This window comes from Gymnoscopelus microlampas (assembly GCF_963454915.1).
Source record: "Gymnoscopelus microlampas genome assembly, chromosome: 11".
In the NCBI taxonomy this organism is placed as follows: Eukaryota; Metazoa; Chordata; class Actinopteri; order Myctophiformes; family Myctophidae; genus Gymnoscopelus; species Gymnoscopelus microlampas.
This window is the reverse complement of record NC_139948.1, coordinates 19,636,337-19,652,833: the sequence shown is the minus strand read 5'-3', so window position 1 is coordinate 19,652,833 and position 16,497 is coordinate 19,636,337. Positions and strand designations below refer to the sequence as shown.

At 40.2% G+C, this 16,497-nt stretch overlaps 1 protein-coding gene across 2 annotated transcripts; it reads right to left on the bottom strand.

Annotated features, from left to right (window-relative positions):
* Positions 1-3,159: 3,159 nt before the first annotated feature.
* Positions 3,160-13,402, bottom strand: LOC311055836 (histo-blood group ABO system transferase 2-like). Of its 2 annotated transcripts, XM_084072102.1 has the most exons (10): positions 13,291-13,402; positions 13,142-13,187; positions 11,145-11,168; positions 10,216-10,275; positions 9,628-9,678; positions 7,734-7,769; positions 7,449-7,583; positions 7,256-7,307; positions 6,781-7,038; positions 3,160-4,810 (listed from the first exon to the last, which is right to left on the bottom strand). In XM_084072102.1, the coding sequence occupies exons 1-10, from the start codon at positions 13,298-13,300 to the stop codon at positions 4,427-4,429; spliced, it is 1,056 nt and encodes a 351-aa protein (XP_083928228.1). In that variant the 5' UTR covers positions 13,301-13,402; the 3' UTR covers positions 3,160-4,426. The 2 variants fall into 2 exon arrangements, with proteins under 2 accessions (XP_083928228.1, XP_083928229.1); XM_084072103.1 differs by lacking the exon at positions 7,449-7,583.
* Positions 13,403-16,497: the final 3,095 nt, after the last annotated feature.

The window sequence follows — 16,497 nt, the reverse complement described above, 5'->3', positions numbered from 1 at the left end:
TTTTAGATTATAAGATTTCCTGTAGGTAAAAAGGGTTTATTTACCTGTGACCCGTAAAAGAAGAGTGGCAAAGGAGCTCTGTAGACTGACTCAAATAAAATGTATAGAATAAAAGTATCATTAGTACGTTCACTATAGATCAAAACCTGCAGTGTGACATGTCTCCATAGACTGTTAGAATAGAAGAACAAAGCAGTGATCAGAGACACTTTATTCACAACAAGTCTATTTATACTGTGTCTTAGATCATCACAAACCCTCCACCACACATCACATCACATCACATCACTGGCTCTCTGTTGTTCACTACACTGTCTGTCCATCACTATCAATATATAAAGTACACTACAGTGTCCATCACTATCAATATATAAAGTACACTACAGTGTCCATCACTATCAATATATAAAGTACACTACAGTGTCCATCACTATAAAGATAGAAAGTATACTACAGTACAATACCAGTGTCCAGTGTAACTATAAAGACATAAAGTACACTACAACCCTACAGAAAGTTAAAAGATAATACGAAGTAAATTACAGTGACAAAATAAAGACAAAGTATACACTACAGTGTCCAATGACATAAAGGCATAAAGTACACTACAATGACACAATAAAGACATAAAGAACACTACAACCCTACAAAAAGTACCCAAATTGACCCATTGATATGCTGTGTTTGGATCCAGTGTGATTGGACATGAATATTGTAAGAAATCAGCTCTGCATGGTCCTGGGCTCCGGTGATAGCGACAGTCTATTCACTGTCTCTGAGACGTTTGTCCCTCCCTCTTTAAGAACGTCCTCTAGTTTGTCTCTCATCTTGGACACACGGCCACAGTCACGTCTTCAAAGTATCTCAGAGGACGGACATTGCTGTGGAGATTCACTGATCGTTGAGAGGGAGGTGGTGTAACTGTGTAGAAAATGGATGTGATCCAATGAGAGCGCTCAGTAAAGATGGTGTCACTGTCCTCCACTGCTCTGTCAGCACAGTGGTTGATGGACTCCACCTCCTGGTGAAGCACCTTCAGGTCTTTCTCTCTCTCCTGGATTCTCTGCTGGATGTTCTGCTGACTCGTATAAAGTCTCTCTGTCTCTCTGTCTCTCAGTCCGTTCTGCTGCAGCTGAGATTATAGTTTTGTATTTTTTTTATTTCTTTATTTTATTAAGGATCCCCATTAGCTGGTGCCATAGCAACCAGCTAGTCTTTCTGGGGTCAACACAAAAAAACATACAAAAACAATTATTACAGTTGTAAATATAAACGTATTAAATGTCAGTACTCAACACACGATACATTATGTAGCTAACAAATATGGAAACGGAATAGATTGAAGATAGAAACGGAATAGATTGAAGAGACAGAGAGAGAGACATGGAAACGGAATAGATTGAAGAGAAAGACATGGAAACGGAATAGATTGAAGAGAGAGAGAGAGAGAGCCATGGAAACGGAATAGATTGAGTCATGTTTTTTGCAATTCAACTTAAATGAGTCTGCATCAAGTGAGGCTTGAACCGGCAACATTGCGTTCGTGAGGCACTCTTAGATAGCTGCAACACTACCTATAGTGCTATAGCTTTATCCAGGCTGTTATTGTCTGTTGAGGATCACAAACTCTTGCCTTCTGTCATGACCCAAGCCCCTGTTTCACTATAACACTAAGATCACTCGTTCACAAACCATTTACCAATGAAGAAATTGTACATCTCCTCAGAACCAAAACGAGTGAAAGTAGCCGATCTACAAGCTCACAAACCATTAAAAGTTGTCAGATTGTACATCGGCTATTTTCACAATGAAGTATGTTATACATTGAAAAAACATACTCTCATTGCTATCTGAAAAGTTGTGAGATTGTAGATCAGCTATTTTCACAATGAAGTATGTAAAAAACACTCAATTAAGTATTTCATGTTATCTTTAACAATTGCAGATGTATTCATTGATAGTCATGTTGTGTGAAATGCAACTTAGATGAAGTCTGCACCAAGTGAGGCTTGAACCTGTGACCTTGAGGTTGTGAGACATACACTTAAGCGGGAAGCTATAGACGGGTTTCCTGTTAGTAAACATGAGAGGAATATGACCGCGCAGAGGAGGGGGAAGCCTATGGGTGCGTTTGGAAATTACGCACCGGAGCACACTCGCCTATTAGTTTGTATTGGCCAGTGCGCTCACTGCCGCTCAGGGCTGTATTTTCGAACGCGCCTTTCACCCGGGCATGCGCAGATTGCGCATTCTGCTCTGTGATGACGTCGCGCGGAAATCCGTCTATTGGACCAACAGACAAACCTCTGAAAAAAGAGATCACACTGATTATACAGTTTCACGCCAATAGCTGAAAAATCCTGGGTTTAAGTGTTTTTCAAACTGCTCAAGATTGCGGACAATCTAAGGGCGGTGCTTACTGGTCAACGTGATGGATGTGTTCCTCATTAGTCAAGGCACATGTGTAAGCAGGTCTAATGGCTGTCGGCCAAACGAGGCATGACTTTTGCCTGTTTAAAGTTTCAATTTTCAAAAAATTGCTATAGCGCCCCCGTTTGACCAATTGGAGTAAGATTGGTTTCAGTGATATTTGGAATGGCCCTTTACATTTCTGCAAAGTTTCAAAGAATGGTAAGTCTGCATGTATGTGTTAGGGGCAGATGAATAATTGTCATAAAACTGCAATATTCATTGGCTCATTAAAGATTCATTTTTTCACTTATGGAAAATATTTTGCATACGTTTGTCAGAATAGGTCCAAAGTTCATGTGTAAAACGTTTCGTGCAGATTGCTCAAAAATCCCAGGAGGTTTTAACTGTTTTTCATATAATTCAAAATGGTGGGAGATCTAAAGGTCAGAGGTCAAAAGTCAGAGTGTGAAAGTTGTTCAGCATGAGGAGACGCATATGTGTATTGAAGTTTCATGGCTGTAGGTCAAATAGGGCATGAGTTGTACCTGTTCAAAGTTGGCATTTTTCAATTGAGTGCTATAGCGCCACCTTTTGACGAAAGATTGTGAGAATTATTTCTTGATCGTTTTTCATGACCATCTACCATATGGCCGAGTTTCATAAAAAGCGACAGCACGGTTCAGCCAGAACTGCCAAAAGTGGCAGAAGAAGAAACGGAATAATGCCAATAACAAAACGGGTCCATGCTGGAAGCCTGGCCCCGTAAATACAGAAGAGGAGAAAAAAAAAAACATTGTGACCATGGGATCTTAAAGCTGCACTCAGTAACTTTCATGTCCTATCCTGGATTCTACCTGGGTCCTCCATGCAATTGCTACATTTTTGACCAAGGACCTACTAGAGCAGACCTGCTTGCTCAGGGGAAAAAATGAATTTTGACCTTCAGGTAGTACCACTTTTCAACCAGTAGTGGTCCTACCACACACCAGGATCTACATTTCTCAATAGAAGAGCAGGGAGACCAAATGGGAAGCACAATAGAAGACAGGGAAGCACCAGATGACAGGGAAGCACCATAGGAAGCACCATAGATGACAGGGAGGCACCATAGGAAGCACCATAGATGACAGGGAGGCACCATAAGAAGCACCATAGATGACAGGGAGGGAAGCACCATCAGAAGCACCATAGATGAGAGGGAAGCACCATAGGAAGCATTTTCCATTGTGTGGGTCCAATTATTCCCTTAAAAGGGTCCCTGGCTAAGCCTTATCTGCCTTAATATATCACAATTGCCCTCCAACTAATTAAAATGAAAACACCTGAAATATTATATCTATTTCAGAAATAGTTAATATTTTACTCAAGCGGGACAATGACTGTCACAAGTTGATGTCATTTGCCCATGTCTGGTCAAGCCCTACGGAATTTATGGAATGCATGTGCAAATAAAAAACAACTAGAAACTTCCTAAGGTTAATATGAGCATCACATCAATATTTTAAATGTTTTATTAACACATAACAGTATGTTTGTGGTGATGATTGGTTAAATAGGTAAATGAAAGTAGAATTCTTCCTCTTTTCTATGTAAATAAACATTTATATTTATTTACTTTATTTTTATTATAGTTTATAAACCGTATGTGCAGTTGTCATTTTATCGTAAATCACCTACAAAACAAGCAGAGTTGCCAAAATATGAATACAATTTTACAGTTTCAACTGAACACTTCCAGTTATTTTTGTGAAAAGGGCTTGACACTGAAATCTCATCACAGTAGTGTGTGTGTGGGTTTGATCTAGCCTGGTAAACCACCCCCCTCCCGGAAATCTCATTAAATGCAAATGAGATTTCAAATTTCAAATTAACCTGCACTTTTATTTCTACATTTATTTATTTATCATTGTATTTATTCCTTTATTTATTTTCAATATGGCAGCTCTGGCCCACCATAGTTTCCTTGACCTCTTCATCGTAATGATCTTCATGAGTCCATTTTTTTGGTACAGGTTCAAATGTTCTCCCTCACTTCCGTCATGTTCTTGCGTATGGTGGCGTAGCGGATGAACTTTATTTCACTGCCTCCCGTGCCCAGCTCTTCATCCCAGAGGTACTCGGGGGACAGGACCTTGGTGGGCTTGTTGACCACCAGGTATCGGTTGACGTGGCTCTCCTCCTGCCACTTGGCTTCCACTCCCACCAGCTTGTCTGCCTCCAGGTTGGCCCGGCAAGCCGTGACCAGCTCATGCACCTCGCCCACCGCTCCTCCAAAGAAACCCCCAGCATAGTAGAAATCCCCTTTGCCGTTTGGGATGTAAGCAGTAGATGTATCGTGTCGCTCGTAGCTGAAGTTGTCTCGTTCACTTTTGTGCAGCCAGGGATTAAGGACGGCCACCTGGATATAGATAAATAAAATTAAATGTTCGATCTGGATGATAAACAATTTAGATTATCTATTATGACATGTTCACCACAGATATATTCAGTGACTCAACTCAATCAATGCAGAATCGGCCCTGGTTGTAAACAAATAGAGTACCAAGAAAACAAAGTGCTACGTGCTACAAAGTAACTAGGAAGTAGGTAGATATCAAACCTAGCATCTGCCTAAATAACGTACTTAGCATCTGTGGACAAGCAAACAGCATCCACCTACATACAGTACCATAGCTTGCATCTTAGACAACAAGTAGTGATACAAGGTATTAGGAGTGGTAGGGGGTGAGGGTGTATGAAGTAGAGGTGAGTTTTCAAAATAAGGCAGCAAATGGGAAATGCATGCTTTCCTGACAAAGGAGGAGAGGAGATTGAGGCCAGAGGTCATTCCACAGCTTGGGAACCAGGAGGGAAAAGTATAGGATACTTGAACGTTGGCTTGTAGGGAAGGGATGGAAAGATATAGTGTTTGATAAAGGTTGTGGATCATATCCTGGAAGTAGGGTGGGGCTGTGCCATTGGTTACCTGGTAGGTCAACACCAGTGGTTTGAAGGGAGTGGGAGGTTATAGACCACGCATGCTATAATGGCAGTTGTAGGTAGCCTGGTTCCTGACCATAGACCCCGCCCACTCTCTGAGTGAGCTCCTCTTGGTCTGGCATTATAATGTCAGCCTATGGCTTTTCGCGATCGAAGAGATACCTGACAAATCAGAGTCGGAGGTGGGAGTGGTCTAACGACAAGCCAATCAGTGAATATCTGCTAAAACAAGCTGTACGATGACGTCAGATGTAGGCGGATCCGTGAAGCTCTTGTGAACGGTTTAGGGAAATTCGAATCCCCTCCCTCTGGTAATCGCGGACACTGCAGCCAATGTCAGACTGAAGCTCCACGCAGCTTCTGTCTGATAATCAGGCTAAGTTGTAGGGGTTTGAGAGAGCATGCAGGCATACCAGCGTTTGTCCTTATTGTACAAAAACACCCTCTTTTTACCCTCAGTCATCTTGAAAACTGAAAAATGATGGTATAGCTTGCCTTTGTTCTGCCTGTTCAGTATTTTTTGCTGCAATGCTTCCAAATGTGTACACATGTTGCTGGTATGAAGCCCCAGAGCATTTCTCAAATCTTAACACATTTACTGCCAATCCCGAGATATCTCGGGACATTAAATCCACCCGTTACCCGCGGATACCGAGATATCTCGGGATCGTCTTTTTATGTGGTTTGATAACGAAAACATTTTTTTTTGGTACCATCCTTGATTTTTTTTTTTTCCCCATGACGCTTCCGACCCATCCTATGAGAAAATTTCCGACAACCGTTTCCGGTTCGTTTTTTATCCTGAAAAAACAGTTTTTCCCTGGTTTTGGCTAAAGATCATGGTTTTCAAACGGTTTAAAAAACGAATGGTAAGCTCCGGTTGTATTTTCTTTTCTTTGATCGACGAACGGTTATCCTCTTTGTGTTTAAAAACGATCTGATAGCCGATCGGAGGCTAAGCTAATCTAAGATGGCCGGTGGGGAAGGCCGGCAATCACGTCACAGCCAAACGGATATGACGTTTGCAGCCTGTTTTAGCCGCTGATACCACAGAAGAAGAAAAAGAAAGAAAAGCCTAAACATTATGAGGGCTCGTACGTCCGTCGTTGCTGTTTATAAACACCATCCGATCGCGGATTTTAATGGATATAAAATGTTTGTGAACGGTTCAAAAGGCTATAAAACTCAAAACGCTGGCAGTGGGTGACCTTATGAATAAACTCTAGCGGTGAATGTGTTAAAGGTTAAATATTTCATGATTTTTTATTTATTTTATAAGGCAGAAAATAGAGGGTTAAGAGCTTCAGGATTATTTGACTTGATAGATATGGCATCTCTCCAATAAATCATCCAAATTCAATCTCCCCCTCTCCATTTTCATGAACTCACCAGCCGACCAAGGATCTCAGCACCAACACGGCTGTGGAACTTCATGTCGACATCCACACAGTATATGTAGTCGGCCTCGTAGCGTATGCGCTCCTCAATGGCCTCCTGGATGAACTGCATTCTCCTCATGGAGATCTCCTGCCAGCGGCTGTATTTAGGTACTTTGATGATATGGAGCTGTCTGCCTGCTGCCATGGTCACACTGGGTACGGAATCAGGCTGGTCGGTGAAAACATAGAAGTTCACAGCCAGTCCCACCTTCAAAAGTACATGGACGGATTAGCCAAAATAGGATGTTGGTTGAGTTCATCAAAACATGTTTCCCGAATGGGATACTTATTGATAATGTTTGTTAAAAAAGAAGGCCAAGTATGTCAAAAGTTCATCAGATAACAAGAGGAACCCCATAATTATGTTTTAATGATATGGACATGGATGGATATGGATATGGATTTATGTCCTCCTTGTGTCTCACCATGTAGTGCTGCTCTGCTGTCTCTAAGAAGTCTTGTAGATAACGGATATATCTGAATGAAAAGATGAGTAAAAATGTAATATTTCACATTGGAGAACATGAAAAACTATCCCTAAAACTGACGTAGCTTGGGAGTGTCTCGCTTAACCAAAGCAACATTACCAGAGAAGTGCAATATATATCATGAACTTACTTGGCAACTGCAAACACAGTGGTTGCAATGACAATATTCTGCGCCTTGGTGGCCTCATCTATGATGACAGGGTCAAAGGTGCCATCCCAAACAATAGGTGCCAGCCATGGAGTAACTGTTAGAACATCTTGTCGCCTTCAACGACAAAACATTATGGAGCAAAGTAGATTCTGTTGCTGTGCTGATTAACTGACCCAGAGATTTTTTTGTTTGAAAATATCTTTCTCAAATATCTTTTGTCTGAATATCTTTTGTCTGATGTACAGTCTACTGTACTGTACTCACCTCGGCTCCATGATTTTAGCCTGTTGGGTGTCCTGCCTGAAACATAAAAAAAATACATTTAGAATTGGATCCCTGAAGTCTCACATAAGACCTATAGAGCTGGGAAGGTTTACGTTGCGTGTAATGTTCTGTATTCTGGACAATCTCTGGAGGAGAGAGAGAGAGCGAGCGAGCAGATGTTGCTATTTCACCTGCTACAGGCTGCAGATACAAATACAATTCAAGTGAACAAGGGTTTGGCTGGACTTTACACTTGATTTTAACATTTTCATAAGTACTTCATGTTTTCAATCGCTAGTTTAAAGTCTTTTTTTCAATTATCATGATATGAGTTTAGTAAATGATGGTCCCATTATTTTTTTAAATTAATGATAAAGTAGGGTATGCTTCTAGGGCTTCTATTGGTCCTACTGAGTGAAGACCCGCCCTCGCTGCGGTTGCAGCTAATAGCAGTAGTTTCTGTTTCTTTTCGGGACCGGAAGTTCCAAGATGACGGATTTGAATTCGCAGAAAAAGTGGCTTCAAACGGGTCCGTAGAAACCAATAAGTCACGTGACGTTTCCCTTTGTCCATATTTTTGTACTGTCTATGTGACAGAGTCAAACTCAGACTCAAGGTATATACTGTATGTGTCAAAATGTATGTAGTGTGCTGTATACTTTGCCCATTTTATGTGGATTGTATATTGTGGTTATCTCCCATTCTAGGGTGGTTATTTGCTCCCGTTCCTGTACTTTTTATTGTCATCTGACATTATAGCTATTTCTCTTATACAGTACGGTGCACCACACATTGGGACAAGTAGTGTGGACATAAGTGTGATTTTTTTTTTGTAATGATTTTTTGTAATGATGATTGACAGTCTGTGGTCGCTATATAATGATGTGTGTGTGCATGTCATAACTATGGGACCCCGATGAAGGCCCTGGCCTGAGCCGAAACACGTTTTTTAAACTTTGCCAAGCCATGACCTAATAAAGGCTTTTTAACTTTACTGAACGAGTGCCTTGGATTCTTCTTAAGTTTTGACCTACAATTGAATCCTCTCCAAAGAGCACGTTTCAGTTTCTGATCATTACGGACCCATGCAGGGCTTCCTCGTCTCTTAATTCAACTCGTCAGTGATTGTTCGACGGACTCCCATCGGAGGAGTGAAGCCGGCTGGAGCCTCCAGCCCAGTATGTTAAAAAAAACTAACCAAACAAACCCCAAACAAGTACACAACACACATCGCTTCATCTCTCTCTCACTCTTTCCTTCTTCTGGCTCAAAACCACCTCTATGTTTTTGCCTCGACAGCGTTACAAGTGATTGCTGAGTTGTTGTGAGTACCTCTAGTTCACTTTGTTGCCTACATTTTTTTATTAAAAAAAATATTCATATGTGTATGTATGTGTATATAGAGAGAGATCGAGAGATCGAGAGATCGAGAGATCGAGAGATCGAGAGAGAATTCTCTAACTAACATCAGTGTGACATCACCAACATTGACACTACAGAACCACAGGAAGCCACACTGTTAATAGGCCTTGTTAACAAAACATCTACTGCAGTGTGGGCAGGTAAGATACAGAGAGGATATTGTGATAGTGGCACTAACCACATTCTCTTATTGCTAGCTGGCTCAACTGGTTTAACCAGTTCAATAAACATATCTTTGGTGGCAACAATTTACTTGAATAGTTGTGTATGAGGCAAACATGTACTGTAACTACTGGAATAGTTGTGTATGAGGCAAACATACTGTAATATGTGCTTAACTTAACCTGTGAACTTAACAAGACAATATCTGTTTTATCTTTGCAGACTGCTTGAGAATGCACTTATATCCAGACTAGGAAACACTGAGAAGTTGAAAATGTACTACTCAAATCCAGCAGTTTAAGCAGCTTACCATTTTCCCACCACTAGTCTCTCTGGTATGGGTCGCCATGTCAGGTTCACACTAGCAGACAAAAAAGCAGACAAATGTGGAAATGGCACAGACATGCATATTTAAACAGCACAACCGGCTTGCCCACATGCTCAGTAAAAAAATAATAATAATAATGTATTGTTGAGAATGCAGGTCAGCACCAACAGTGTGAAATTAAATATAAGGATCCTGGTCGACTAGAGCTTTGCCTTTTGTACACTTTATAAAGACAGTAAGATCCTGACCACTGTAAGCTGCTTTCTATATCATAGAGTACAACAATATGAATGAATGTATGAATAAGAATCCGCCAGTCTTGCGTATTGTTAAGACATTTACACATCAGAGTGTCTGTGGATACCCTGTCCAACATCCTTGAATATGTTTGCGGCTTAGAATAATCTACTGTACTGCAATGTTTTGTTGTTGTGCAGTACATAAGAGAAGACTTAATCATATTGCATTTAATATCACCCATAAGACAAGTTTCTCTTTCTTATTCTTCCTTCTTATTTTCTGCCTCTTGAAATCATTCCCCTTTAGAATTGATCAGTTTAAAGAGCTTACCATTCTCCTATAGGCTGCAATATCGGCTGCAATATCAGGTTTCCAACAGCAGAGGTCCCACTAGCAAAGCAGACAAATGTGACAATGGTCAAATGTTGACATGGACATTTAAACAGAACAAATGCATACAACATTGATGACTAAATCTAAAATGTACTTGTTCATGTTTAGTGAAACAGAAAAACACGAATACGGCCATTATGACCTACAGCATCTAATAAGAATTCAATGAATGAAGGACAGGTCAGCACCAGTGTGAAAGGAAACAGTCAAGGATCCTGGTTGACAAGAGCAGTTGCTTTTGCACTTTTAAGAACTAGAAAAAGATCTCACCAGGCAGCAGGCCTGGAATTTCATCATTTTAGTGGCTCGGCCACTCGGCCCATTTCCTTTAGGGCACAAAGGCCAAATACCAGGGCAGCAAGGCCATCAATTAAAACAATGACTTTAAGTCCATGGATTTAATTGTATGTATTTGTATACATAGTATTACTGAAACTGTATTTCACAAAATAATCTATTGGTAAAATTACCAATACTTGTAGAAATGTTGTAAAAGGTTCAAAAGGTTGGACTGATCAGAGTCACTTCAGTGATGCATCCTGACCCATCACTGTAGTGCCAATAATCATGATAAAGCACACCGTCTAGTGCACTGTTTCGCAAACAGTGGGTCGGGACTCGGGACCCACACGTGGGTCGCGGACACATTTTGGGTCGCAAGTAAATACCCCTTTATTTTTTGTTGCAGATCTGCAAGCTTGTAGTTAGGCTATTTTCACTAGTTTGGGTCCCGGGGAGACATCGAATTTCTCTTTTGGGTCTCGAGATAAAAAGTTAGGGAACCACTGCTCTAGTGTAATATTGCTTCAATTAAAACTGTAAGGGGAGTAGTGAAGGAATTTAAAGACATCTCTGCCACTCCTTACCTCAAACGTGATGAATAGAGGAACCTTTGGAGAAATAAAGAAGCTGGATGAGTCATACACCCACCAAGTACAGTAAATAATTGCTCACACCCATGGATTAAATTCGATGGCATTGTTTGCTTTTGATATTGACACTATCTAATGTTTTGTTTGTTTGGATAGTTTCACCAGTGGTGTTTTGTATCTGAATGATTTAAATAGGCTAATGGAGAATGCTTGTTAATGCAAGGAATTGTGATCAGAATGAGGTGTAAATTCAATCCACACAGCCTGATGACATTTGTTAGAAAATACTCACACAACTAGAAAAGTGGCGTCTAAAGTGGCGTCAAATGCAAATGAGATTTCCGGAAGGGGGATGTTATACCAGGCTGAGTTTGCCTACCCAGGGCCCACAATATTTGGAAAGCAGTCATAGCCAATTGGAATGGGATCTGAAAAATCGGACTTGTATATCTTGATCACATGGCCCCAGAGATATTGTGTACCGATTTGTGTGAGTTTTGGACAAAATCTGTAGGAGTAGTAAAGTGGGTTTTGAAGAAAAAATAATCTGGCACAAACAGGGCCTATAAATTGTGTCATGATCCAAGGAATCCAGGGACAAAAAGATGTTGATTGGTGACCTACGGTTCAAGGAAACGTGAATCGGTCTGTTATAGCGCCACCATGAGGCAGATTTGAAAAACGAGACAAAATGTTCACTGGTTGTAGAGATGGTGGTTGCAGAGAGTCAAGTCAAGTGTTATTTACAAGGCAAAGGCTTGTGGCCAGGGGACTGACTCTTCCTTTGGTGTGTCGCCTAGGTAACCTCATCCTCTGCTCTAGTGCTGTTCCCTAAACCAAAGCACACACAGCTATAAATAAATAACCCCCTCAAGGACCCCTGGGGATCCCCGGACTCCACTTTGAGAAGGACTTTTGAGAGTAAATATTCAGTTTTCATCAGTGGAAAAAGACATGACTTGACATGAAACAAAACTCATTGTGATCTTATAATGCAAGCTTTTTCAGAATTTGTTACAGATAAAAGGTGTGCTGATAATAACTACAAAAGTATGCTCCTTGGAGTAGATCTTTGCCAGGTGGGTTGGCTGGCTACCCAAGGCAGACAAGTTTTTGAAAGTAATTCATAGCCAATCGAAATAGAATCTGAAAATGTCTCGATCACATGACTCCAGAGATAATGTATACCGATTTGTGTGAGTATATATATATATATATATATATATATATATATATATATATATATATAGAGAGAGAGAGAGAGAGAGAGAATTATTTAATTATTATTATTATTTTTTAATTATTATGTTTTCTTACTGTATATCTTACTATATATAAAAGTATATTATTATATTGAGTCAAGTTACTAGCCTATCTATTCTATTCCAGAACTTGTTCTGTGGAAACTAATCACTCCAACTACACTAAAGTGGTTGGCAATTTGCATGGCTCTAATCTATCTTCCTGAACAGTCTGTAGCATCCAAAGCTCAGCCTACAACCCAAAGCAACCGGGGTAGTAATTGCAGTGGTGACTGGTGAGGTGAGAAAATACTCAAATGTTTTACTTAAGTAAAAGTATCAATACTGCAATGTAGAAATACTCTGTTACAGTAAAAGCCGGAATTCAAAATTTACTTGAGTAAAAATACAAAAGTATTGGTAAGAGAATGTACTTCTGCTTATAAGCGACTTTGGGCGTTTTTTTTATAGCTTGTTTCTAAGTGTAGTTGCTTATTTGGGCTTGCTTCCACATGTTTTAATTATTATTTAAACCAGTGTATTTGTACCTATAACCCCCATCTGAAAATGTTTTGTGTCAGGGGAGCCCTGTAGCTAGCCTGGTACCCCAGGCTTCAGGGGGATGGCATAGGCTACCCTGTAGCTACCAAATGTGTTGTTGTGCTGTTTCAAATTATGCTTATTTCTCTCACAAAATCTGGCAACACTGCCTACAAACATTGCAGAAAATGATGCCACTTAAAAACTTACCAACTGAGACAAAGCAGTACTGGTCCAAGTAACAGTAGAACATTTCCTTTAAACAATAAATAACAATTAATATCCTGATAATATGACACTTGTTTTTTAAAGGCTAAGTAAATGAATCGTAGTAACAATAGAGTAAAGAATCTACTCACGTTTTATCATATTCGATTGAGTCAAATAGTGGAGAACGAGAGGCAATGATCCATTAAGTAGTGAACCTGTGAACGCCTGAACCGACTGACAGCTTATTGCAAACAGGCGCTGCAAATTGTATTTACTCCACTGCGCCCTCTACAGATCTGGTCAATATAAATTACCATTGACCAGATTTGTAGAGGGAGCAGTGGAGTAAATACAAGCATTTCCGTCTGGCGGACATATTTTATTTTCTGCCCAAAAAGTGTATTATACAGAGAAAGTGGGGTCCTGAGGCTTTCAACCCTGGAGAGTAGACTTTCAGCAACACAAAACTGCCTTTGTTTCCGTGAGGATAAAAGTAGTTTTGTTCATTTTTTACTAAAGACGTAGCTGTAGAATACAGCTCTCGTAGACGTATTTATGATTCTGACGTTTTCAATCTACGAGAGTTATAGGGTTCACGCCCATGGGTACAGGGACTTTCTGCACTATACCCCGTAGACACTCCAACATGTACAAATTGAAAATAAAGGTGCTTACCCCCATGCCCCAAATGTTAACTGTCTCTACGCGGTAGTAGTTTAATGTAATAATCCATATCTTTCAATAAATAGGCGTTTTAATGCCGTCTGTGGCCGATTCTGTCGGAAGTTCCCAATGGGCGGTAGTGACGGGTAGTGACGGGGCGCATCCGGTGAAACCCGGAATTACACTAAATGGAAACAAGAAGTAAACGAGGGTGAAAAAATGGCGTTCGGGCCACAGACGATATTAAAACACTTATTTATTGAAAGATATGGATTATTACATTAAACTACTACCACGTAGAGACAGTTAACATTTGGTACTTGGGGGTAAGCACCTTTATTTTCAATTTGTACATGTTTTTGGAGTGTCTACGGGGTATAGTGCAGAAAGTCCTTGTCTCCATGGGGCGTGACCCCTACAACTCTCGTAGATTGAAAACGTCAGAATCATAAATACGTCTATGAGAGTTGTATTCTACAGCTACTGAAGACGGAGACCTCTCACAGCAGTGGAATTTTCGGTCTATGAGCAGGGCGGCGCGCCTGCAGGGCCAGTTGCACCACCTCACACTAAGTTCAAACTTAACCTAGTTATAGCTTAAACCTTAAATGGCTTTTAAAAAAGCCATTTAACCCATTTAGCCGGGAAAGTATCTGTGTCATTTTTAGATTCCTTTGGCTATTCAAAAATAGAAGATCTACAAGCTCATAGCGCGGCACCGAGTGCGCTATGAGCTTGTAGATCTGCTATTTTCTGTTTTTAATGTGAAAATTTGTGCAAATCTTTAAATATATATATATTTAAAAACAATATACATATTCAAAGATTTGCACTCATTTTCACGATTTTTCAAAAAATAGATATACAGATAAACAGATTCTCTCTGTTCAGTGTATGTTTGTGCAGAGACCTGCAGACATCCTGTGGGTGCCGGGGAGCCAGAGCACCCAATGAGAAAGCCGAGCACCCACAGGAAATGTGTCGGCCGGATGACTATTGTGTGATGCTTTGTAACGTGCACAGGATGCATGATGTACCCGCTCTGATACCGTGTGTTATTGTGAACATATTTATGTCATTCAAACTCTCTCCCTGTAATCTGCAAAGTCCTTATACCAGTTATGGTTTCATCGTCAGCCAATAATCAAATTGTATGACTTGAAATGTAGTTAAAAAAAAAGGTCCTTTTGCACACCTACTGGGACAGGTGTGTAGGAGCAGGCAGCCAGTGCATGAGACAGGAAAGAATGATGATCGTGCACACTGTCTTCACTTACAGCAAAAAAGTATTTTATTGCGAGTACGATGTTTCCAACTGACATTCATCAGGTATTTCTGATTAAGGGGTTAAAACTTGGTTGATGTGAGTGTGACTTGTTGTTGAGTACCCTACCCACCCAACATAAATCGGCATCCATGCCTGCAGAGATGGTGGTTGCAAAGAGGCAAGTGTTGTTTGCAAGAAATGTTGTTCTTTGTGACCACATCCTCATGAGAGCAGAGGATCATGTTTCATACCTACCCACACGCACGAGAGCAGAGGATGTTTCATATCTACCCACAGGCACAACCGTTAACTTTAACCGTTAACTTGAGGAACCAGAACTAAATACTTTTACTCCTATACAACCATACAAGATGTACTGTAACAAAGAGGCGAGCGGAGAAGGAAGCCAGAAACATGCTAGTGTGAGAGCAGAAGTGTGGAAAAAAGAAACAGCCAACCTAAAAGTACTTCTTAGAAATGTACTTGAGTAAAAGTAAAATATTTGTCTCGGAAATGTACTCAAGTAAGAGTAATAAGTGTCAAAAAAATCTAATACTCAAGTAAAGTACAGATCCTCAGAATCTGTACTTAAGTACAGTACTCAAGTACATTTACTCTGTTACTGTCCACCACTGGCTATTAGTATTATAGAGATTGCTGGATTTTCAAATGACTGTGTTACTTGAGGACAGAAGGAGATCAAGTTCTACCAGCAAGGTATGGTAGCTAGTTGTGGTTTCCATAGGGTGAACAGGTATTCTCTGTTGATGTTACTCATCAAGGCATGCACATGTAACAATGAAAACAAAGACACACACTACACGTGTAGCTTAGTGTGTGTCTTTGTTTCCATGCCAATGGAACACTGGAACAAGGAAACAAAAAGATATAGGCTTACATGATGAGTGATTATAAGGGCATGACAGGATTTTGATTGCATGCATCAACAACTGCAGTGATGGGCATTAAAGGGAACTTGGCAAGACATTTTATTTGACTAGATTTCATGATTATGACATTTAGCTTGACGATTAATTGTTACACAAATAATTGCTGTCACTGGCTTTTGGGCTTCGTAAACAAAAGTTGCACAGGGAATATATAACAAATAACGTGACTTGAATTGACTGCCATATTTAATTACCTGACTTTTTAATTGTTAGTAGCTGATCTACAAGCTCACAACGCTGCATGCTTGTACATTTCCGCTATGTTATGAACATTTTTCAACATTGAAACAATTATGAAAAATGATATGCAAAATAACAGCGATTATCACAAATAACTGCGATTAGGCAATTATGCAATTATTGTGACAGTCCATTGATCCCTACAAACACAGATAACCGGAAGAGTGGGCACCTACAGGTAATGTGCACTTCAATGTTTAACTTGCACACTTTATATAGAGTGTTTGCTGTTCTTT

What these genes read in the sequence shown, in the direction of transcription:
- LOC311055836 (XM_084072102.1), bottom strand. An exon ending in GCTAAAATCATGGAGCCGAG is followed by an intron (nt 7,584 to 7,733) that starts GTGAGTACAGTA and finishes TTGTCGTTGAAG; the next exon opens with GCGACAAGATGTTCTAACAG. An exon ending in ACTGTGTTTGCAGTTGCCAA is followed by an intron (nt 7,308 to 7,448) that starts GTAAGTTCATGA and finishes CTTTTCATTCAG; the next exon opens with ATATATCCGTTATCTACAAG.